Here is a 24,924-nt window from a genome sequence, read left to right on the forward strand (position 1 = left end):
TAAGACAGGTTTCCTCTGCCTGGACCCTCTCCAGCCCTCATCTAGGATTAACCTACCTAGCCTGATGAGCCTTCAGGACTTGGATTACACATTGGTGTCTCATAGAAGCCTTCACTAAAACCCATGGGCAGCTTGCAGGAGCCCCTTATAGGCAGCCACAGTGCCCTGTCCTTTTCCAACCTATGTTATTACATAGTTGCCAGTTACTTCTCTCTCTAGGTAAGTAGCTCTGGGAGAGAATAAGGGCAGGATCCTTACTTCTTTTTCATGGTTGTATCCTTTAGGTTAACACAGTGCCTGGCACATTGCAGGAGCTCAGTGAATATTTGTTAAATGACCAAGTAAAAAGAATGGGACCGTTCACATCATCTGGGTTCTGTAGAGGGGAGCAGAGGGAAGGACTGGGAGACATGGAGCAATCCTTACTCTTTTTTCTCTTTTGTTGGTTAAGGCTACAGAACATTTCCAACCTGAAAAGCACCTGTTTATATTCAGAGTCCTATGCCATCTCACAGAAGGGAATAGATCCATTTGTTTCTTTGTTTGTAACAGGTAAGGCATGTGCAGGGTACAAAATTTAAAAGATATTAAAGACCATACAGTGAATGTAAGTCTCCCCAGACTTCAGATGACCCCATGGCTCCTTCTCCCATCAACAAATACCGCTACTGTCTCTGGATTAGAAATCTCTTTACAGACAGAAAAACTGAGGCAATAACAAGGTTAAGAGGCACGTGTAGTAAGCGAATGAGAATTTTACAAGCCAGTATCTCAGGCAGAAAACGCACCCGGGGGTTCCCACGCCGCCGACACAGGCTGAACCCCAAGCCCCGTGAGGCAATACCCCAGGTCGCGGGCCGGGGCAAGTGCGCGGGACGCCCGCCGCCGCGGAAGGGTTAACTCCCCGAGCCCCGCCCACCCCCGCCTCTTCCGGGCACAGTGGGCGGGGTTTACGTCACTTCCTGGAGACTGGCTGAATCCGGAAGTGATCCCTGAGGACCCTGTAGCGGCCGAGGACCCCGGCAGCAGGGCCAGGTTCAGGACCATGAGCTGGTGAGTGAGGCCGGGACAGCACAGCCGCTGGAGCCCCAGGCCCGCCGTGCGCCTTGCCCGCGCCCACCTGAGTCCCTTCGCCCCCGCTGCCTGCCTTGCCCACACGGACCCTCCACCCAGGGTCGTTCGAGGGCCCTTCCTCCGGTGCTTTCCCGGAGGCTCCGTCTGTCGGCAGGACTCACCGGTATATGGGGCGGGGAATCTCCTTGGCCTGGAATCCTGCGTCTGTTTCCTGACTCTTTCTCTTCCAAGCTCGTCCCGTCTTCTCCCAGCTGCTTGAAGTGAGGAACTTTCCCGTCTCCTCCTCTTGTAAATATCCGCTGAGGTGGAGTAAATGCCTTCTTTCTCCCTGTGGGCATCGTTTCACCGCTCCCGCGGCCCCAGAGCTGTAGCCCTCACTGGCAGTCTGGGCCCAGTTCACTGATCAAAAAGCCACTCGCTTTCAGATGACTAGCCTTTGCACCACTTGACAGTCTTCAAAGGACAAAACTTGCTTCTCTTTTGGAAAGGTCCAGAATTGAACACCCACACCCACACTCCCAGTGTGGGATTGGACTAGTTTTAATCATTTCCAGGACCATTACCCACTCACTGCTTTCTCTTGAAAATAGCGTTTGGTAAGCTTAAACATTATGGGGACTAGCAGGCCGTGAGAAAAGATGCTAGGAGTCTCAGAGATGTAGAGTCACGACTCCAGAGTTGGAAGGTACGTTGCTATATGTGCTAGGTTCATGGTAGATACTTCATAATATTTAATGGTTGATTTATTTTGTAAGACTCAGTTTGCCCAAAGGGCCTTACCTTCAGGCCCAAGGACCTGCATATCCATAATGCGAAACCTCAGAGGATCCAGCTGTAGTTTGCTTGTCTGAATACATTGACCCCCCCCCCCCCCCCGGGGATGTACAAGATGAATCAAACCTTTTGGAATCCAAGGTCCATTAGCATCGGGAACATGTTTGCCACTCTGTCCTCATAGTCTAGCTGTTTCTTTACACAAAGTAAATGTGTGATAACTAGTCACGAATGAATGAAGATAGTAGAGTATCCTTTAGGAAGGCTCTTAACAGGCTCACATTTGACCATTAGTGGAGACTAAGCTCTGGCGACAAGCAGCTAATGTCAGTCAGTGTTCAGGACAATTCTGTAATACAAAATTTAAACCATTTCTGTCCCCTCCTCCCTCCTGTTTCTTAGACAAAGATTGATGGACAAACGTTAGACAGGTGGTGCCTGCACACGAGGGCAGCCTGGAGCTGTGCCCTAATAAGCCCCGGTAGGAACTGCTCCTTTTCCCTCCACCTTAGCTCCAGGAGGCCGATACGGGGCTAGAGCCTTGAAAGTTAGCTAACTTTCCCATCTTGTTATAACCTAGTTAACGATGGGCAAAGTGGCAATCCTTCAGTTCCCTTTCCTAGAGGAATTACTTCCTTAAAATGTCAGCCTGGGTCTCCCAGCCTCGTGATACAGATGTCCTCTTGCCTGCTGCACCTTGAATCGTTGTAGTTCTCTTGCTTAATTTTTCAAGGTAAGAAAGCAGGAAGTTCAGATGCTTTATATTGCTTACATTGGCATTTACAAATTTAAAAATAAATTGACCTTTTCTTCACAAATCGGGAGGAGAACAGAGCCCAGACCAGAGTAGAATATTCTCTTGGTGATCTGAGGCATGCTGTTCCCACCCATCTTGAAGAAGCTTTTTTCTGAAAAAGTAGTAGCCTATTTCCTGAGGTCTGTCAGGCTGCAGAGAATTGAAATTGACAACTAACTGTTCAGCAAAAGCTGCGATTTTTATCCTGTAGAATTAACTTATTAGTACATGTGCAGCTTGGCACCTCTTTGGACTGAGGGTCAGAACCAAAAGGGCGGCTTTGTCCCTCAAAGCTGAGATTCCTTTTTCTTCTTCTTTAGAGGGCGACTACGTCATCTCTTACGTGGACCCTGACCCTATCTCCCTGAGAGGGGAACAGCACCGGCGCCTGGGCACACAATCACACTCAGTTCCTGGCTCAATGGCTGGCAAAGGGACCAGGGCTGGGTCCTTCTGATTCACTCCTGGAGTGGTTTTCCTGCTCCCAGAATGAATCCATCCATTCATCCAAGACTGGAATTCTCAGTGGGGGAAGAGACCAGAGTGACGTAGAGCCATCATGGGAGGCTGATGCCCAAGGTCGAGTTCACCAAGCACATGGGGTATGCCAAGCCATCATTGAATAAGGCCTAGGGGCACTCAGCCCCTGGTCCCCAGAGGGTAACCATTGTTCTGGGCTAGGCCAGGCTTTCAAAATGTCACAGTGAGAAATGTCCAATATTGATGCCCTTTGCACACTGTGGATTTTGCATGAAGAGTAAGAGGTCTTTGTTCCTCGCTTCCTCTGTGCATGCAGCCCGCCCACCCCGTTTGTTTTGTGGGTACCTGCTGCCTTCCTGTTCATCTACCCATGCATTCACCCACTGACCACCCACGTGTCTTTAAGCCAGGCTGTCCAGTGGTGTGCCCTGCGAGGAAGGAGGCATTTTATGTTCATATGTCAGATCACTGATTCACCATTTGAGCTTAAGTCAGGTGCTTCCCTCTCCTCTCCTTCTGCTGGTCTCCTCTCTCTTCTTATGTGTATGTGTCTTTATTATTGTATGGAGGGAGAATTCAACAGAATTAAGAAGAATCTGGCTTATTTACCTGGCTTCGCTGTCTTCAGGGGTTATAGCCTTCCCTGGAACCACATGCCTTGATGCTCTTTGGGTTCAATGTCAAGGGAAAAAGTAGTCCTGGAGGAAATCTTCCTATACTAGGGATCCAGAGGTTTGACTCAGAATGAAGGAAATTAGAGTCAGTGCAGATAAATGTGGCTGGGAGGTAGAGGGCTGAGTTCAGGTTCTGGTTCCCTCCTTCACAGTGTGGTCTGGTCAGGCACATAACCTTCCTCAGTCTTGTTTTCTCCTCCTCTGACATGGAATGGATAATCCAAGCTGACGCTGCCACCCAAGCCTGTTGTGAAAAAAATGGAGACTATGCAAATATGATTGTTTTCTGACTCTTCTGGGCTCTTCTACCTCTGTCTGCCCCTTAAATATTGGTATTCCTTGGGACCTGTCCCCCCCCGCCATGTTCCCACCCTACATGCCCTCCCCATCATCTTCAGGATAAAGGCCTGACTCTGGGCCGTAACTTATAAGGCCTTTCTGGATCTGGCTGTCCATGTTACTCCTGTGTCTCAGCTTTCCCTGGCCTCTCGTGCCTCTGCCCCTCAATATGCATTGTTCCTCTGCTGCAATGCCCTTTGCTCCCACCCCTCGCCGCCTCATCCACCAGGCCAAGGTGCACTCATTCTTCCAGAATAAGGGCAGGCTTTGCCTCTTCTGAGGGTCTCCCCTGAACAGCCCCCCACACCCCACTAAACTGAGCCGGGTCCCCTTGCTCTGACCCTCATTAGCATCTGTACTTGAATCGTTGGTTTACTTGTCAGTGACCCCCTAGTCTGCAAGTTACTGAGAAAGGGACTGTGGCTTGGTCATCACTATATCCCTAGTAGTATTCCCAGCAATCAGTGCATGTTTACTGAATGTATGAATGAGCACTTTTTTTTTTCCATTTCCTGGCTTGCCTCAGCTCAGGAAAAGTTTTCAGATAAAAATGTGCAGAACCTATAAGCCACTTCCTCAAATGAGGAGCCTCTAAGCGTGCTGTTGTTAAATCAAAGAGGGAAGAAGTGGCCTCAGCGCCTCCCTGAGGCTGTCTCTGATTGTTCTCTCCCCTCTCCTCTCCACCCCCTCCCCAAACTATCCTCTTCCGAACTTGCATAGAACTCCTGTAGCACTTCCACATCCTTCCAGGGACCAAAAACGTGTTCCTCTCCCACACAGACTCCGTGGCGGCAGGATCTACAAGTTCTTCACGTTTGTGTATGCGCACTGTTTGCACATAGTAAGTACCTAGTCAGTAATTGTTAAATGAAGTTAATGGACTATAAAAGGAAAGAAGGTAAACTGCTGGGTTAGTCTGAACCATCCATTCTGTTTCAAACATGTTCTCAGTGGAATCTCTTTTCCCTCTAGTATTACTCTTGCTATCATGTATTCGTATAGTGATTTTACCTTTCCAAGTTACCTTCCCATCCATTATCTGATTTCGTCCTCACATCTACCCTTGGCAGTATGCAGTTCGGGTCTTATTATCTCCCTTTGACAAGTTATTAGAATTCACTCACGGAGTACCTGGGAGAGCTAGAACTAAAATCTGAGTATTCTCTGTGCTTGAAAAGTGGAAAACCATTCCCAAGCTGATTGGGTCCCAAAGGACGCTATTTTACTTTGCTGGTCTGTATGAACACTACCAGGTTGGTAGTGAGTTACAGGAAGTTGTCAGTTTTCACATGTAAAGTGAAGAGGAAGTCCTGTGTCCTGCAGACCTCCAGGTGTTCTGGACCATGTCAGCTTTGTGGTACTCTGAGGCTTCCCCGCCTTGGGTGGCCCTCCCACTCACTTCGGGCAGACCAGACTCCCCCCAGGCTTCTTCTTCTATACCGAGCATGGTCATGCCCAGAAGGCAGGGACCCCCTTGAAGAGTCTGTGAGACCCTGTATTTGACGTTGCTTTGGGCACAAATGTAAAACATCTCACTCTTGTTCCAGTTGTTTGTAATGAGAGGGGAAGGGGCTCTTTCCAGATTTGGGAGTAGTTGGAAAGAGGCAAGTATCTTGAATCCCACAGCTTCTTCATCAAAGAAGTTTTCTTCTGTGTTACACTCTTGACGTACATGTGTTGAAGTGGCTTTGGAGTTGGCAGTTAAGCTGTTGCTTCCCCGAACCCACTATTTTGGTAGCTAGTCCATTAAACAGGACCCAGTATAACATGTTGCACACAGATAATGCTCAATAAAATTTTTGTTGATTTAATGCTCATTGAACATTTATAATGTACTAGGGCCTGTGCTGATACTTAATACTGGTGGACAGTCAGAAGGCTGTAAGAATCGATACTTATCTTCAGCCAGTGTCTGGAAAGTGCCCGGGATTCATAGGAATGACAGCCAATAAATGTTGGTGTGGCATTGTCAAGAAAGATTTCAGAGGATGTGATTTGTTACAGTGGGGGGCGAGGGGTCCACATTAGAAGAATAGTGTGGAAAAGGTGTGTGAAGACGGAATGCATCAAGAGTATTTGGGGTGGACGGTCAGGAGACCAGCTTGGGTTTAGCAAGTAGTGATTTGGGTAGAGGCTTCGTTGATGGCAGTTGGGGCCCCACTGTCAGTACTCTGAGTGCCATGCTGAGGGACTGACATTGAGCTTAAGCTTTTGAAATTTGAAGGTTTTGAGCAAGGAAGTGGCATGGGGAAATCAGTGAGTTAATCAGATTAATTTGGCAACAGTCTGTACTTCAGGCAAGAGGAAGAATGGAGCCAGGGGGCTAACTTGGACAGTGGCTTCCAAAACTTTTTGACCACAACTTGCAGTTAGAAATACCTTTGAGGGGCTCCTGGGTGGCTCAGTCAGTTAAGCATCGACTCTTGCTCAGGTCTTGATCTCAGGGTCGTGAATTCAAGCCCTGTGTTAGGCTCTGCGCTGGGCATGAAGCCTAAAAAAAAAAAAAGGAAAAGAAAAGAAAGAAAGAAAAAAACCTTCATTATTGCAGCACACAAAAACATTTATACTTCAAATAAAAGTTTCACATGGTATATGTGTGATGCATTCCTATATTTTCTATTTTGTTCTATTTAATTTTTAAAAGAATGATGCATTTCAATTGATCCCATGTCTAATTTGGACCCGGTGTGTTGTGGGCAAACACACTGGAATAACGTATAGCGGTTTACATGATTGACGAGTGATCCCATTTAGAAACACACTGATCTAGGTGTTTATTACAAATATTCAGGCTATAAGATAATAGCTATGACTCCGTGTTGTTGGTTTACTTAGTTGTTTTTTGTGGGTTATAATAAGAAATACGGAAGGGGCAACTATGAAGAGCACCAGCCATGTACTTTATAAGAACTTAATCCATAGATGTGAAAAACGTCATCACTTTATAGAAAAGAAAACCCAAATGGACAAAAGCCTATACCAAGATGTTGGTTTCTTAGTAATCAGGGAAAAACAGATTAAAGTAACAATGAGATGCCATTTCACAGCCATCTGGCTGGCAAAAATTTTAAAGTCTGGCAATGCCAAGTATCTAAGGATGAGAATCAGGAGGAGCTCCCATCCACTGGCATCGGGTGCAGGGTGGCGTAGAGCGTGGAGGTAAAAATTGACACAATACAATCACTTTGGAGATTTCTACAGTCACCCAGAGAAACCTGAGTTCTCTTGCAGCAGGTGAGTGCAGGGGAGTATTAGTTGCTTCATTGTTTAGAGATGTCCAGCCTATATGTGCTGTCTTTACATAATGAAACACGTAGTCAAAATGAATGAAGTGCAGCTATATCTATCAACACGGACAAATCTCAGAAACAGGATGCTGGTCATGAAAAGTTAGTTTCAAAGTAATACATTCAATATTGTGCTATTTTTATAAAGTTCAGACCTATAAAACCATACTGTATTGTGCTCACAGATTTAAACAAATGTAGTGAAAGGGTGAGAATAATACATACTAAATTCAGGGTCGTGGTGACCGCTAAGGTCATGAGGAGAGACAAGGAAATGGAATCAGACTGCATCAACAGTATCTGAGCTGTTGCGTTGCTTAAAGAGTAAGATTTGAAGCAAGTGTGGCTCAGTATTAGAAACGCGATAACAGTAGGTGAATACAGGAGTATTTATTATGTATTCTAACTTTCTGAGTGTTGGCAATATTTTATAATACTCTCTGTTAACTTTTGTCATGCCTAGCCTGACTGCCATCACGACTAGAGCTGACCTCTAGTCATAGCAAGGGAATTATTGCCTCCTACGGCTGGTAGGTGAGGATGTCCCAAGACAGTGGGCCTAGGAGCGAGTTTCCGAGTTTCCATCTCAGCCCTCCTCCTCCTCCTCCTCCTCCTCCTCCTCCTCCTCCTCCGTCCTGCTTCCAAACCTTCAGCAGATAAGAGAAAAGGTAGACTGAAAGCTCTTTGTACAATCCTTCGTTGGTAAGAGACAGAGAAGTGAACATGAGATTAGAGCTCGTGCCTCAGAAGCTAAACAACTGGCCCGGCCCTTCGCGGTCTGTGGGCATCTGAGCCACCGTGGGCCCATCAGCATGGAAAGCAGGCCCCTGAGGCTTGTCTCCAGCTTGTGGATTAAGCAGGAGAAGACTTTCACCTCGCAATGCCTTCTGTTTCCCTTTTATAACATGGGAGAACCCATTTTCTAAAGAGCTACAAAATAAACAAACAACCTCCCTCCCTGAATTGCCTTCTTTCCTCCCTTTTCTTGACCTTTAGATGCTCCATCAGCCTCCAGACTTCTGTGACAGATCCTTTTACTACTTGGGAGGAAGTCCCCATTCATTGTTGGCAAATGGATTCACTTGGGGGGGCCTGGCAGTGGCTGATTGCCCCCCAAACAGAAAAGAATTGTTTCAGGTTTCCTAACCATACTTACCTCTGTGTAACTGAGTGTGAGCCACCCCCTCGGGCCTCAGTTTGATCTTCATCATCAAAATATCACCACCACTGCCTTTACTGCCAGTACTTACAGGCTGCTGACCTACGACAGGATCTGTTTTGAGCACTAAACTCATTTGGCCTTCACGGCGACCCCACGTGATAGCTATATTATTGTCCCAGTCTATAGACAGGGAAACTGAGAGACAGAAAGGTTAGGTAACTTGTCGGAAGCCTCACAGCTGGCGGCTGGCAGAGCAAGGACTTAAAGCCAAGCAGTGTGGCTCCAGAGCGCGCCCCCCTATCCAGCGCACTGTCTCTTGTGAGGAATACAGGAGTGGACCGCTTTAAATGAGCGGATGTTTCTGAAGTACCCAGCCCAAACCAGCAATAGTAGATGCTCCATAAATGGTCACTTTAATTGGATGATTTCTGTGATCTCACGTTCTGTGAGATCACACTGACCATCCTGTGATTCATTCTGTCTAAACTTCTCAGAGGTCAGCCTGGGGAACAGTGGGGAAGAAGGGATCACAGCTGAGCTGGGGGACTGTTCTAGTCCAAGTGACAAGTCAGCCAAGTCACAGAGTCATGCCTTTTATTTTTAAACACACACATACCTCCCCGGACTGGTGGCGAGTAGGGTAGTGTGTGTTGCTCTGGTTTCAGATGTGGCTAATTTCGAGGAAGGACTGCGGTGGGGGGTGAGAGGGGGCGCTGTGGTCAGAGGTGCTGGAAATGGGTATTTTGCAGCTCAGTTCATTTCCCCTTGTGATGGGGTCTCTCACCTCCTTGCTCAGGCTGAACTTTGTGTGGCCGGTTGGCATCATGGCCAGCTGGCCCTGCAGAGGGGATGACACCCTGCAAGCAGCTGTTCTGCCGGAGCTGGCTGCCTCTCCAGAAGCCCTGTCCGGGCCCCCGGCTCTCTGTTCTCTCTCCCAGTGTCAAGGTGGCGATAGCCTTGGTGGGGCCTCAGACCAGGGAAGGCAGTGACCCAAGGACAGGGTAACAGAAGGGCCAGGACGGGGGAGGGGCTTGTCCTTCCAGCCTTCAGAAGCTGCTGCCTCTCGCCCACCTTCCTGCTCTTGCCGAGACAGTGACTCAGGCCCAGACCACTCCCCGGGGAGCCAGGATTTCAGCCACTATCAGCTGCCGCCTACTCTTTGCTCAGCCCTCCCTCCGTTCTCACCTCCCTCACCTCCTCCCTGCCCCCACAACTGTGATCCATCAGAAAGTGTGGGGTGGGATAGACTGAATCATTTCAGGGTTCTTGCCACCCCCAAGCCAGGCCGAGGCTTATTCACATTCAGCAGAAACGAATTCCAGAGGCCAAGGTGAAGACCAGGGAAGAATGTGTAGGTTTCAGCTTCTTTCCACTCATCTTTGTAATGGAAGCAGAGGACTCTCCAAAGAAGGCGGGGCTCGAGGGATCTGCTGGGGTGACCAGGGGATCCCCACCCAACTGCCATCTGGGCCTGCCTCTTGTCTCTGCCTCTGCAGCAGAGGGGGTGGGGAAGCAAAAGATTGAGAAACCTAGCAAATTGAAAATGCAAAAGAGCTGTTTTTGTAAATAGACATTACACAAGAGCAGGAGCTTTTTTGGAAAGGTTTTACTGAGACAGACAGAATTAGCCAACTGGCATCGTGCTGTTAATAGAGATATTTACTGTTTGAAAAAGTGTATTTGTAGCTTTGGAGAACATCCTGTTGACTTTTCTTTATTGTGAAAGTAAATCTTTCCCCCTTTCCCTCTGTATACATAGAACTTTTTTTCTGTTTTGAGGTGGGGCATGTTGGGGGTTGGAGGAGAGTACGCTTGAGAGAACTGCTCTCTGCATTTTGTTGCTCAGACCAAAATATCCCTCCTCCTGCCCTCCGGTGCTCATATTTATGGAATAGCAAGTAGAACCAAGTAAGGAATCCTACTCCAGAGGCCGGGAGCTCAGAGCCCTCTTGATTTCTTCCAGAGCAGAGACATCCTGTGGGGAGCAGGCCCTGTCTTCTCTCCGGACCTCTGCTTACCCACCGCATGCCAAGGGGAGAGCCCAAGGAAAGCTGTGAGGAGGAGGGGAACTGAGGTCCCGAGGCCCAGTGAGCCTTCCCGGGTCCTGGAGGACTGTCAGCCTCGACCCACCACCCCAGTTGGGCCGAGGAGCTGCTGCGATGCTGTTGCTCTTGCCACACGCCTTCCAGAGCAGCTGTCTGTCCCGAAGAAGTCCCTAGAGCCACAGGGGGAGATCAGGGAGGCAGTGGCAGGAAGAGGCAGAAGAGCTGCTTGAAGGGTGGCTGTTTTGCTCTTTCTACTCGCTTTCCCGTCGCCCTTTGACTGCTTCAGTGGTGGTGGGGCACCTGCCCCAGTTTTCTGGCCCCAGTTTTCTGGGAGCATATCGACCATTTGGCAGCCTTGGAATAAGCCCAGGAGACTCTTCTCCCTTCATATTTCCTCTTAAGCTCTTTGAAATGTTGGTTTTCCCTAAACCCACACTCTGATAACATCACCTGGCTTTACTGTGGACGCCAAAGGCCACCTCCGTTTCCTCGGTCTCCACGAGTGCACTTTCCCCTTTTTAGCTTTTGTTTGAGTCGGATAAGGACTGGGAGACCCAAAGACAGTGATATTACCTTTATTTGTTCTTTCTAAAGCCTTATCTGAGAGTAACTTTTTTCAGGAAACTTAAATTAGAGTATGGTATTATATAGGGCCCTTGGGGCCATGTACTTGTTTATTTGTTGAATCATTTATCCAGTGTTTACTGTGTGCGCAAAACTAGACCATGAGCTCCATGAGATCATAGAATGAGTCGTCTTTTTCATCCTGATATTGCTAGAACCTAGCAGAGTTCTAGGCATAAAGGAGGCCCTCGATAAATATTTACCGAACATCCATTCAACGAAAGGTTGAAAATAACACTGTACCTTGTACGGTACTTACGGGAGTTGCAAAGAACCGTAACATTCAGTCCCTGCACTTGAGGGGCTTATGTGGCATAATCAGAAAGCAAGATGCATACACAGCAAAGCTAGTTAACCTGACCCTTTACCAAGCAGAATTTTCTTCAGTAAGGAAGCAGTGGCTCAGTCTTAGGAAATACATTCGCACAGTTCATCGCAGTACTGGGTCAAAGAGAGCAAACTGGTCATCTAAATGTATGCTGAAAAAGGCACTGTGATATAATTTAAAAATCCAATCTTTGTGTCTTTTAGGAAACTAGAAACAAAAAGATATTTCCTTGCTATTAGAAGTCTTTCTGAATGGAACCAGTAGCCTTCTTCCTATTTAATAGTGAAAGATCAGATTCGAACCATTCTTACTAAAGTCAGAAACATTTTTCTCCAATTTCTGGCCAATGCTATAACACACAAGACAAGAAGTGGGTATGAAACATTGAGAAAGAAAAGGGAAATTTTATCATTATTTTCAAGTGATATGACTTGTCTATTTAGAAAATCTAATTCTGGGGTTTTTTTTCCTACCTGAGTTTCTCAGGCTGTATAGCTTAAGTATATAGGTGTGATGAATGGTTTCAGGGTAAATATTTAATACCCAATGGCTTTCCTGTGTACCAGGACAATAAAATGAGAAAGAGAATTCCATTTGCAGTACAACCAAAAATTAAAAATCTCGTGGAATGTACCTAAGAACTGTGTAGGGCTAAAAATTTCACATGTAAGTGTTACTTTGGGATCTTGGTATTAAACAAAATAAAAGTAGAGGAACTATATGGAAAAACTCTTAAGACTAAAAGACCTAATAAAAAGACTTGAATAAATGGAAAGAAATGTTATGGCCCTGAATGAGCAAATGTAGTATTTGTAAAAATGTAAGATCTTCAGAAGTTAATCTATAAATATAATGCATTTTCAGTAGTAAGTATATTGATTTTGGAGGGGGGCGCACCACCTATGATTTTGAGGTTCATCTTAAAAAGTAACACAGGGGAGGGGCGCCTGGATGGCTCTGTTGGTTGAGCTTCTGACTTCAGCTCAGGTCACGATCTCGTGGTTTGTAAGTTTGAGCCCCGCGTTGGGCTCTGTGCTGACAGCTCAGAGCCTGGAGCCTGCTTCGGATTCTGTGTCCCACTCTCTCTGCCCCTCCCCCACTTGTGTTCTGTTTCTCTCTGTCTCTCAAAAATAAATAAATAAATGTAAAAAAAAAGGTTAAAAAAAAAAAAGTAACACAGGGGCCCCTGGGTGGCTCAGGAGGTTGAGCATCCAACTCTTGATTTTGGCTTAGGTCATGATCTTGCAGTTTATGAGATTGAGCCCCATGTTGGGCTCTGCACAGAGCCCTCTTGGGATTCTGTGTCTCCCTCTCTGCCCCTCCCCCCCAAATAAATAAACTTATAAGTAAATATTAAGACAAATTAAAATAGCCAGTAAATTACCTGAAAATGAAATGTAATGAGAAGAGATCTGTTTGTCTAGAAATTAAGAGCTATTATAACCCTAAATAATTAAATCTGTGTTACTGGCCAAAGAGTAGACAGGTCTGTGGTATGGAATAGAAGTATTTAACCCTAATAAAATGATTTTTCAAAGATAGTTTATTTTTTAGATTATGTTAAAATAACTAAACAACTGGCTGGCCAACATTCAAACTCTAAATGGAGTGATGATTTAAATATAAAAAATAAACCACTAAAATTCATATGAAAATGCAAGGGACACAGAGTAGCCAAAACAGTCTTGACCAAGTTGGAAGGCTCAATACTTCTCAATCTTGAAACTTACAACAAAAGTCCAATAATTAGGACATTGTGGTACTAGCATAGACACGTAGATCAATGGCATAGAATTAAGAGTCCAGAAATAAACCTTTACATTTATGGTCAGTTGATTTTTTTTTTTACAAAGATGCCAGGACAGTTCAACGGGGAAGGAATAGTCCTTTCAACAGCGTCAGGACAACTGGATATCCACATGCAAAAGAATAAAGTAGGACCCTTACTTCACACCATATACAAAAATTAACTCAAAATTGATCAAAGACCCAAATGTAAAAGCTAAAACTATGAAATCATAAAAGGAAAACATAGGGGTAAGTCTTCATGACCTTGAATTTGGCAGAGAATTCTTAGATGTGATACCAAAAGCACAAACAACAAAAAAAAATGGATTAGGCTTCTTCAAAACCTAAAATGTTTGTGCTTCAAAGCATACCATTAAAAGAGTGAAAAAAAAAAACCTCAAAAATGAGAGAAAATATTTGCAAATCATATATCAGATTAGGCACTTGTACCCTAAATAAAGAACTCTTACAGCTCAACAATAAAAGAAGATGGGGAGCCTGGGTGGATTAGTCAGTTAAGTGTCCGACTTCAGCCCAGGTCAGGATCTAATGGTTCATGGGTTCAAGCCCCACATCAGGCTCTCTGCTGACAGCTCAGAGCCTGGAGCTTGCTTCAGATTCTTCCCCTCTCTCTCTGCCCCTCTCCCGCTCATGGTCTGTCTCTCAAAAATAAGCAAACATTAAAAAAATAATAATAATAAATTTTTAAAAAGACAACCCATTTTTAAAATAGGCAAAGGGTTTGATGTTTCTCCAAAGAAGACCTACAAATGACTGCTAAGCACATGAAAAGATGTTCAACATCATTAGTCATTACAGAAATGCCAATCACACCACAGTGAAATAGCCCCCAGAGTGGCTAAGACAAAAAAGACAATGACAAGTGTTGGTGAGGATGTGGAGGAATTGGAAACTCCATACACTACTGTGGAAATGTAAAATGGCGCAGCCACTTTGGAGAAGTCTGGCAGCTCCTCAGAAGGGTAAACGGGTAAACGTGGACTTACCATATGGCCCAGCAGTTTCACTCTGAGGTATATACCCAAGAACAATGAAAACGTATGTCCACACAAAAATATGTACACAAATTTTCATAGCAGCAGCATTCATAATGGCCAAAAAGTAGAAACAACCCAAGTGACCACCACTCAATGAACGGATAATTGGATAAGTGGATGTGTGGCTAAATGTCGTGTATCCCTGCAATGGACTATTATTCTGTGATAAAAGAGGGATGAAGGACTAATACATGCCCAAACATGGATCATCCTGGAAAACATTTTGCTGATTGAAAGAAGCCAACACAAAAAGCTACTTATTGTATAATTCCATTGATTTGAAATGTCCAGAATAGGCAAATCCGTAGAGATAGTACATTACTGGTTTGCCTGTGGGCTGGAAGGAGAGGAGAAAACGGGGCATGATGCTAACAGATACAGTGTTTCTTTAGGGGTGATGAAAATGTCTTTGAAATTAGATCATGGTGATTGTTGCACAACTCTCTGAATATACCAAAAACAACCAAATTGTACACTTGATGAACGTTATGGTGTGTGGATTATACCTCAATAAAGCTCTTATTTAAAAATTAATAAACCAGCTTCGAAGCAAAGATGACAGATTGAATACGTACATGTAGTTTATCTCCCTCACACATCCCACAAAAAAAGCACAATAAAGTGATTTTTTTTTTTTAAGGCATAGATCTACAAATACAGGGAGGATAGAGACATCAACAACATTTGGGAATTGGAATGCAGTTGCATGCAGTAACTGACTTAGTTCCAGGAAAGCCAGATCCTAAACTGGCATTTAGGAAAACCACAAGCCATCATGACTTACATCACAGAATCCTCAAAGGGTCAGTAATCGGTGGCACTGGGTACTTCCAGAAGTGGGGTGAAGCCGAGCTCTCGGATCAGAAGAACTGGTTGAAAGCTGTTTCTGAGTAAGTTTAGAGCCCTGCCATCTCCTCTCCAACTTCGGTGTCCCTGGGAGACTGTCCCTGCCTCACCCTAGCAAAAGAATGAAGGGGCCCCACCCCTTGGAGAGTATGAGACAGGGAGTTCCTATACTAGGCACACAAAGGTGGATTTACTATGTAAAAACTATTTAATAAAATTTAAGCTTCAGGGCCCCTTGCTGGCATGGACCTTGTCCAAGACCCAGAAGGAACCTTAGCTGTGTGTTCACATGATCCTGTGTTTTTGCAAACATCAACCATGTGTTTATACTGCATTCAGTTAAGAAAACTTCTGCCTTCACTTCCTCCTTTTGCTACTTGATACTACCCCTCATGTCAGGCAGCTTTGGAGTAGCCTAGGCCTTTTGGGATGTGACTGGAGGGTTGAATTGGAAATATGCTGTTTTAGCTGCAGTTTGTAGACATTTTTTGAAAACTTTGATAAAACCGTGAGAAATTTCAGGTTCCTGAATTGGAAATATACAGAGGGCACCTCTTTTGGTGATCTTTAAATGTATTTAAAAACTAAGGGAAAGGGGTGCCTGGCTGGTTCAGTCAGTAGAACATGCGACTTGATTTCAGGGTTATGAATTCAAATCCCACATTGGATGTAGAGCTTAATTTAAAAAAAAAAGTTGTATGTCTTTCACAGTGTTATATAGATCCATTGTATCTCAATAAAGCTGGGGAAAAAATTTTAAAGAAGAAAAAAACTAAGGGAAAAGTTGGGTAAAAAATAACAACACAAAACAAAAGTGACACAGGTGAGCAGTTAAATCAGGAGATATTATTCTGAAATCAAAGTGCAACAAAACATTTTCAAATTGTACTCAAACCTAGTCATTCATTAAGAGAATGAGATCAGGGGTTTGCCTGGGTGGCTCAGTCGGGTAAGCATCTGACTTCAGCTCAGGTCATGATCTCGCAGCCCGTGAATTCAAGCGCCGCATCAGGTTCTGTGCTAACAGCTCAGAGCCTGGAGCCTGCTTCGGATTCTGTGTCTCCCTCCCTCTCCGCCCCTCCCTCATTTGCACTCTGTCTCTCTTTGTCTCTCAAAAATAAATAAACATTTAAAAAAAAATTTTTTTTAAGAATATTTCTTAAAAAAGAATGAGATCAGTTTTAAAGAGGAGCGATGGTTTGATAATCTAGTTAATAAAGAGGTGCAAATCATTAGAACACATTGATAAAACAATTTAAAGTTCTTAACACGAAAGATAACGAAGATGACAAAACTCATGATGGGCCCTCTTCCAGTGACATCAGGAACAGAAAAGCTGGTTACCCCCATTAATTCAGAGAGTGGTTAAGAGTAGTCATTATACAAGAAACCTTGAAATGTGTCCTGAAATCTTACAGTTTATTTATGAAGGAAACGAGATTTTCCTAAGTTTTACAGCAAAATTTTTATTATATTTATATATTACTGGTAAGCTGGAAAAAAAAGCTTTTCTGAACTGTCAATAATAGAAAACAAGTTTCAGTCAACCATACTAGAGGAAAGGCTGAATTACCTTTCTTTTCTCTACAAAAATGATGTTACCCACTCGGTGTCACATGAAGAGGCAATCATAGACTACGCAGCCAAAAAATGCAGGGAAATGAATACAGAGGTGTGTCAGGCAGATGATTAATAAAATTTTAGGTTATTCTTGAGTTTTTGATTTCATGTTATTTGTCAGCTTTTATAACTTGTAATTTATTATGTTCTTTTCTCTGTCTAAATAAACACTTTCATGCCGATTTTAATATGTTTTAATGTTTTTAAAAGATTTTATTTTTAAGTAATCTCTACACACAGCCTGGGGCCCAAACTCACAACCCTGAGATCAGGAGTCCCATGCTCCACAAACTGAGCCATCTAGGGGCCCCATCCAATTTTGATATTTGTAAATTCATTTTCTTTAAAAGGCATACAAAATCATATAAGCTTCGGGCCCACAAAACACAGATCCACTGTAAGCCCAGCTGAGGGCAGGACTGCCATCCTGAAGGCAGGAGGGTGAAGTGAAGAAATGCATGGGGAGTGCCGAGACAACTCTTCCCCTCCCCCATGGCACCTGCACGCATGGCATGTGCTCGAGTGACCTCTTCTACTCACTGAGCTCTCGGAACAACTCTGCTGGGCCTTTACTCCCATGGCGAGAGACTGAAAAATTCTCTAGGAAATCTTACCTGCCCGGGAGTACAGATACTGACATCAGGGGCTCCCCACAACACTGCTCAGCCAGGTCACTGCACACAGTACACAGACAATATCTGAGCGCTCACAGCTTCTGATCAGCTGTCTTGTCTCCAGTCCCGTATGTGAGCAGACACCCAAGATTACCACACTCCCAAGGGGAGTGTTTAGTGTGAAAAATGGAGGCAAAAGCAGAAAACAACTTGAGGGGAAACTGAGACTGAAGGAAGGCAGAAGAAACTTTTTGTAAATCTGTCATTAAGATCATCAGAGAGAGATGGGGCGCCTGGGTGGCTCAGTCGGTTGAGCGTCCGACTTTGGCTCAGGTCATGATCTCACGGTCTGTGAGTTCAAACCCCGCGTCAGGCTCTGTGCTGACAGCTCAGAGCCTGGAGCCTGCTTTGGATTCTGTGTCTCCCTCGCTCTCTGCCCCTCCCCCGCTCATGCCCTGTCTCTCTCTGTCTCTCAAAAATAAACATTAAAAAAGAATTTTTTTAAAGATCATCAGAGAGAGAAGCCATCCATGAAATAAAACAAGATACCATAAAAAAAAAGGACATCCTGAAAAGTAAAAAGACCTCTCAGAAATTAAAAATATGATAGCAGAAATGAAAAACTTTACAAGTATTAGAAGATACGAAATGTTGAAAAATAAAGAAACTGGAGAAGCAACCAAGTTGGGTCAGCACTGGAATTACAAGAATTTCAGAAATAAATGGGGCACCTGGGTGGCTCAGTTGGTTAAGCATCCAAGTTTGGCTCAGATCATGATCTCACTGTTCGTGGGTTCCAGCCCCGCACTGGGCTCTGTACTGACAGCTCGGAGCCTGGAGCCTGCTTCAGATTCTGTTCCTCTCTCTCTCTCTCTGTTCTTCCCATGCTTGCTCTCTCTCTCCTTCAAAATAAATAAACTTTAAAAATTAAAAAAAAAAATGAATTTCAGAAATGAGAAACAGAGAAAATGGGGGAAGACACGAGCCACAACAAAGTTTTTTTAAGCCCAGAACGAAAGATTACAAATTGCCAAATTGAAAGAATTTGGTGCGTATCCCAGCACAGTGAGTGCAATTAGAGCCACGAAGTACATCACTGTGAAAGTTTATACCACCAGGGACAAACATGATTCAAGAAGCTTGCATGAAGAATGGGTAGGTTGCCTACAAAGGATAGAAATCGGAGTGCTTTAGACTTCACCACAATAGCACTGGGAAATGAGAAGCCAGGGAAGCAAAGTCTGTGAGATTCTGAAAGAAATGAAGTCCAACCTACATTCTATACCCAATCAGACTAACTGGTGTGAGTCAGAGCAAAGAGGTTTTGGTTATGCAAAGTCTCAAAAGGTGATTTCACACACACTTTTACTCTGCCCAAACGAGGAGTAAACCAGCAAAGAGGAAGACCCGGATTCCAGCTGTCAGAATTCCTTTAGGAGGCAGGAGAAGGGCGAGCCTGGGCCTCCAGCTCTATACCAGGGGCCGAGGCGACGGGTCCTGACCGGAGCAGCTTGGAGGCTGCCTCGGACACCGCTTCAAGAAGTGAATACCTGACACGAGTGAATGTATTAAGAGTAAATTTAGACAATAAATACATAGAAAATTCAGCACGTGAAAGAAAAATGACAATTTTAGGAGCGAAAACATGCAGTGTTATTAGTTACGTATTGCTGTGTAACAAATTCCCCCACAACTTAGCGTCTCCAATCAACAGTACCAGTTTCTGCAGGCCAGGAATTTGGGAGTGGCCTAGCTGGGAGGCTTGGCTCGGAATTCTGCAGCTTCTGAAGGTTTGGCTGAGGCTGAAAAATCTGCTGGCTGCCACATGCAGGAAGGACAAGAAATCACATTATTCTCCCAACAGTTTACTTATTGATCTGACCAAATCACGTAACTGTATCGAGAAGAAGAGGAGATTCGGATGTGCCTTTGTGTAACAGGTAGAAGCCTGCAAGAGCTTGGTCAGTTGGTTGGTTTCGTTAAATCTTCCCCTTGCAAAAGAAAAAGTCAGCAGCTAGTGCCTAAAACCTAACCAGAGATAGAAATAGATGCATTTTTATTTAGAGATGCAAAGGTACATGCCAAAAAACCCAGCAGAGTCGAAAAGTGCTTGTCTTGGGCAAGTGAGATTAGGGCAGGGGGAGGGAGGATAGGACCTCATGTTTCACTTAACAAACGTTGTTGTCTTATTAAACCATGCACACGTGTAACTTTGATAAAAGCAAACTCAGATTAATTGCACAAAAGGGAAAGGCAAACGCTAAACCAGAAAAAAAAATCCTGATAAACAGGCCAAAGGGCTAGTGGTAAAATGTAAACCATTTCAATCTTTTAAAAAATGTAAACTGTCTCAATCTGCCTCCAGGGCAATTTGGCAAATGTATCAAAGCCTTAGACATGTATATATCCTTTGACCCAGCAATTCCAATTCTAAGAATTTATCCTATGTGACTAATCCTTGACGTACACAAAGATTTAGCTATTAGTGTTTTTAATAATAGAAGAAAAATTGGAAACAGTTGAAATGATCATTAGTAAGGGATGGGGATCACAAAAATAAAATAGGGATATATAATGAAATACTAGGAAGCTCTTAACAGGGCAGGCTGATGACAACCACATCTTGGCATATAGAAGCCTTTATGATATGTTTAGGTTAAGTTATATAAATATGCATATGTACACATGTCCGTGTATTTACACACAGATTCAGGGTGTTACTGTTTCTGTGTGTGTGTGTGTGTGTGTGTGTGTGTGTGTGTGTGTGTGTGTGTGTTTCCATGTTTTCCAAGTGTTTGACACTGATCAGGTGTTATTTTTGTAGTCAAGGAAAAAAACAAGGGATTTTTTTTTAGTTTATTTGAAAAATATGGAAAGTGCAAAGAAGAAAACAATAATCACACTCTTACCACCCAGAATTAACCACTATTAGCATTTGGCATATTTACTTCAGATTTTTTTCTTTCTGCAAACTTTTAAAATATAATTAACACCAAAACATTAGCCTTGGTTATCTTTAGATATGAGACCGTGCACTGTTTTGGTTTTTTCCTTCTTTTCCTTCCCTTTCTCCCTCTCTCTTTCTCTCTCTCTCTGTCTCTGACTTTGCTGTATTTCCCAAGTTTTCTCTGATGAGTATGTTTTACTTTTTAAATGGGTAAACTTCAATTAATATAAAAGGTAGGCTATTTTTTAATGCCAAATGAAGTCTTAGACATTTAGAAGAAGGTAAGCAAGGTTTTGGACTTGAGAACAGCTTTGATCAAGCTGGGAGAAGGGAAGGCATTCCATGTGGGTGTAATGGCCATGTGTCCCAGTTGCCCTGGACAGTCCAGGTTCTTTACCTGTTGTCTCAAAGACATTATCAGTGACGTTTTGCACTCAGCCAACATGATACGTGGAACCTATCATTTGTTCAGACGGAGCCGGGTCAGCACAAGCCTCCTTCCTCCCAATAATGCTGCCCTCCTCATTCCTTGCATTTCCAGTCTTTTCAAGAATAGTGAGCCCCTTTGAAATTCCACAGTATTTTAAGGTTAGGTATTTTGATCAGATGATTTTCCTTAGTTCCTTCAAATAAACATAACAAATTCATGGCAAAGAATAGCAGAGAGAAAAGTGGATTGTTTACTCCTGGTTCAGTCGTGAACCAGCAGAATGATCCTGGGCTAGTCACTGGACCTTTCCAGATTGGTTTTCTCATCTACAAAATGAGAGGGTTGAACTGGAACAATTTCTATGGTAACTTGCAATTCTAAAAATACTGTGATTCCAAATTAAGATTTAGAGAGGCTGTGGCACCACAAATAATGGCATCTAAGTTCTTCATTTCTTATAGCTAGTCTGTAGTACTAGACTCCAAGTTAGAATCATTGTGAAGACCACTCTGAGAATTCTGTAGAATTTCACCCTGCCCCCATGTTCCTGGAACAGAGATTCAGTTTAGAATTCAAGTTTCCATCTCCTCTGTTTTAGAGTTTAAGAAATAGCTCCAGGGGCGCCTGGGCGGCTCAGTCAGTTAAGTGCTGACTTTGGCTCAGGTCACGATCTCACAGTTCATGAGTTCAAGCCCCACGTTGGGCTCTGTGCTGACAGCTCAGAGCCTGGAGCCTGCTCAGGATTCTGTGTCTCCCTCTCTCTCTCTGCCCCTCCCTGCTCACGTTCGTCTCTCTCTCTCCCTCCCTCTCTCTCTCTCTCAAAAATAAACATTAAAAGAATTTTAAAAAGAAAGAAAGAAAGAGAAAGAAAAAGCTCCAGAGAGACCGTGATTTGTTCGCATCACAAAACTAGTCAAAGGCAGAGATCAGTTTTCTGATTCCTGGTCCAAAGCTTATTATCCCACAACATGCTTCGTGCAGGCTCAATCTTCTCTCAATGCCACCAGGACCTCATTTGCACTGTCACCAAAATAGTCCTTGAGGGCAGTTGTTCACTGTCCAAAACCATTGTGTCAGTCAACTCCAATCCCTGATTTGGGGAAAAGTAACTGGGGACACGAGGAGGGGACTATGGAGCTCAGCTCCCTTAACCTCTGTTCTTTAGATTTGAGGAGGGGAAAGAGCAATTTCTCCCTTTCTCTTCTTTTCAGTTCCAGAGCTTACCTTTCCCCTGGTAATTATATAGCCACTGATTATTTGTTTACAGAAGCCACGTGAATCAGCCAGCCCCCAAAGGGTTAACGCTCCCAAATTACCGGGCTGGGTTAACAATAAACAGGATGTCCTCCAGAAATTAAATTTAAACCACTGTGACTCAGGCTGGCCCATCCTCTCGACCGGATCGTTGTCTGGGGTTATTATCGGTGGTTAATTATACCATTGGGTTTAGCAACAGTGTTGGTCAGTTTGGGCCAAGAGAAAGCAGGCTTGGGCAGAAGGGGGTGCAGAGGGAAGGGGCGGGTGCAGCAGCGGTGGAAGCTGGAAGCGGGAGGTTTGAAAGGGAGGGACTGCAGCGTCCTGAGCACTGAGAGGAGAGTGGGAGTGGAGTCGTGCCCTGGGGACTCTCCTGCTGACTCCCTGTGCCCTGAGCTGATCCCAGGGGTGCTTCACTCACTGCTACCTTGGGGGCTCTGGGGAGCCTCTTTTTCACCAGCAGTTGGCATGCAGTGTGTTTGCTCCTAGCGGGACCACACTTCTCAGAATTGTAGAATCAGAATTTTTCATGCCTCAAGGAAGCTTCTGAATTATCCAGTCTAACCCTGTCCTTTCACAGAGTGGGCAATGAATCCCAGGGCAGTCGTTACCTGCCAGGGGGCAGCCCGCTCCTCAGAGCGGGAGGCGGTGGGGGCCAGTGGAGGGGGGCCTAGATTTAGAGGCTAGATTCTTGACCCTCCTTCTGTTATGCCAAACTGCTTTCCATTTCCAAGTGGAGAACCTGAGGTGCAGAGGGCAGACCTGGGCTAGATTCAGGTCCCTCTTTGAGTTAGCCACATTTCAGGTTGTCAGTTCTCACCAGAAATAACCCAGCCTGGCTGGGCCTTCATGCCCTGTAGTGTGTCCTCTGTCTCCAGCCATGTAACAAGTCCTCTATAGAGAAGTAGCAAAGCACCTAATACAGACGATAAGTGGTTCTCATGGTGTTTTTAAACGCTTGTTTTCAAGGATGATAGCTGCCCCAGTGAGCCTGTAATTCTGACTTTGCAGCTCCTCAGGACACAGATTTACAATGACTGTCTGTCGTGTGGTATCTCCCCTTCCCTGCCCTCACCTTTGCAACGTGTTTCAACACCCGGCTACTAGTAGGAAAGATGCTCTGGGGCAGAAGGTGGTGCCCAGGACCTCCATCCGACACTGTCCATGGGAAGATCACCCTCCAGAGCCCAGCCTGGCTGCCGATGGCCCTAGATCCACAGGGCGTGTGGTTCGAGTGCCAGGAGCAGGCCACTGTCTCTCGTTACCCTCCAGGGAAAAGTGGCCTTGACTTCATCAGTACTTTTCAGCTACATCCTTCCCCATTTCTCCTAAAATCCCTCTTTGTCTCTTTCTCTCCTAGGATTCCTTTCAAGATTGGGCAGCCCAAGAAACAGATTGTCCCTAAAACAGTGAGTAACCTGATTCTTTCATTCTGAGACTCCGTCTGTCTCACATGGTCTTTGCAGAGAACCAGAGGTTTGATTCAGCACATCGTGGGGCTGGGAAGGGCAGAACCCGGGCTGCCTCATTTCCAGCCGTGTCGCTCTGGAACCTCACTTAGACTGGGGCTTGCAGAGGCCTCCTGGCCTGGGACATCTTCCTTCTGCAAATCAGGCTGGCTCGTCCCCATCCTGGGGCAGGTGGAGGAGGTGGGTGACAGGTGGGTGACAGCCCATCTCTGCAGTCTGGCGTGGCACTCTGCACTTTCCTGAGTGGGCTCCTGAAACCTAGGCCCCTGCCAAGGACATGTCCCAGGCCTTTATCTCCGGCCACCTCAGGCTGTGTGAAGACCAGGAAGCTTCTCCAGGAGGCTCCAGGTCCCTTTCTCTCCACTGCCAAAGGAATTCTTAGCCAGGACCCAGAGTCAGGAGGGCATGATTGAATCCTACCTCCTTGAGAACCCACAATTTTTATCTCTATTAATCTCCAGAATGGGAGAGGAATCACAGATTTTTAGAAAGTTTAGAGCTGGAAGCCCTTACAGATCATCTAATCCAACCTGATTTTCCTTACGAGAAAACCAAGGCCCACGAAGCCACCATGACTTTCTAAGGTTGTAAAAAACCTAACACTAGGGCAGCTGGGTGGCTCAATCAGTTAAGCATCCAACTCTCAAGCAGACCTGCTTGAGCTGCTCTCTCCCTCTTCCCCTCCCCCACTCATGAGTGCTCCTAAGACAAAACAAAAAAAAAAAATTTTTTTTTTTTTTAAACCCTAATACCGACAGAGCCGAAATTGGAACCCAAGTCGGAGTCTCTGTTCAATGCACATTCCACTGCTCTATGCTGCCTCACTCAGGCTGTGAAGGTCTGCCGATGTTTGGGAATTCTAGTAAAGAATGGCCTCTTGAACTCCCTCACCCCCAAATCTAATCAGGCTGTTGGTTTCACCGTGGGAACCCATAACTGTACAGTATCTCTCATTGTGACAGTTCCAGCAACTGTCAGCCTACTGGAGCCCCTGACAGTTCTCCTTGTCTTAATAACCTCGGCCCTCCTTGGCTCAGAACTCAGGACTACAGGAAAGCTCCTGCTTCATTTTGGCAGGAAGGGAAGTTCAGCATACATCTGACCAATGGCTCAGTCTTTGGAAAATCCAAAGGCAGGCCACTTAAAAGGAAATGGGCTGCGTTTCTCTTTCAAGTGAAGGCAGGCCGAGGACAGACTGAGAGTTTACCTCCCATGCAGAGGCTGACCATCTGTGGAGGCTCTCAGCTGAAGCGCAAAGAATCTGGGCGTGCAAATGTTGGGCTCTAGCCGGCTACAGGAAGTGGGAAGGTGTGGC

At 45.0% G+C, this 24,924-nt stretch overlaps 1 protein-coding gene across 1 annotated transcript in view; it reads left to right on the top strand.

Moving 5' to 3' along the window:
• The first annotated feature begins 842 nt into the window (after positions 1-842).
• The window catches only part of BIN3 (bridging integrator 3), a 42,318-nt gene continuing 18,236 nt past the window's right edge, over positions 843-24,924 (top strand). Inside the window, exons 1-2 of the mRNA XM_045457390.1 lie at positions 843-1,053; positions 23,501-23,549. Of these exons, the coding sequence (XP_045313346.1) occupies positions 1,046-1,053; positions 23,501-23,549 (57 nt within the window). The 5' untranslated portion in view covers positions 843-1,045. The remainder of the gene's footprint in view (positions 1,054-23,500; positions 23,550-24,924) is intronic.

Source organism: Leopardus geoffroyi, chromosome B1, assembly GCF_018350155.1.
Source record: "Leopardus geoffroyi isolate Oge1 chromosome B1, O.geoffroyi_Oge1_pat1.0, whole genome shotgun sequence".
Lineage (NCBI taxonomy): Eukaryota > Metazoa > Chordata > Mammalia > Carnivora > Felidae > Leopardus > Leopardus geoffroyi.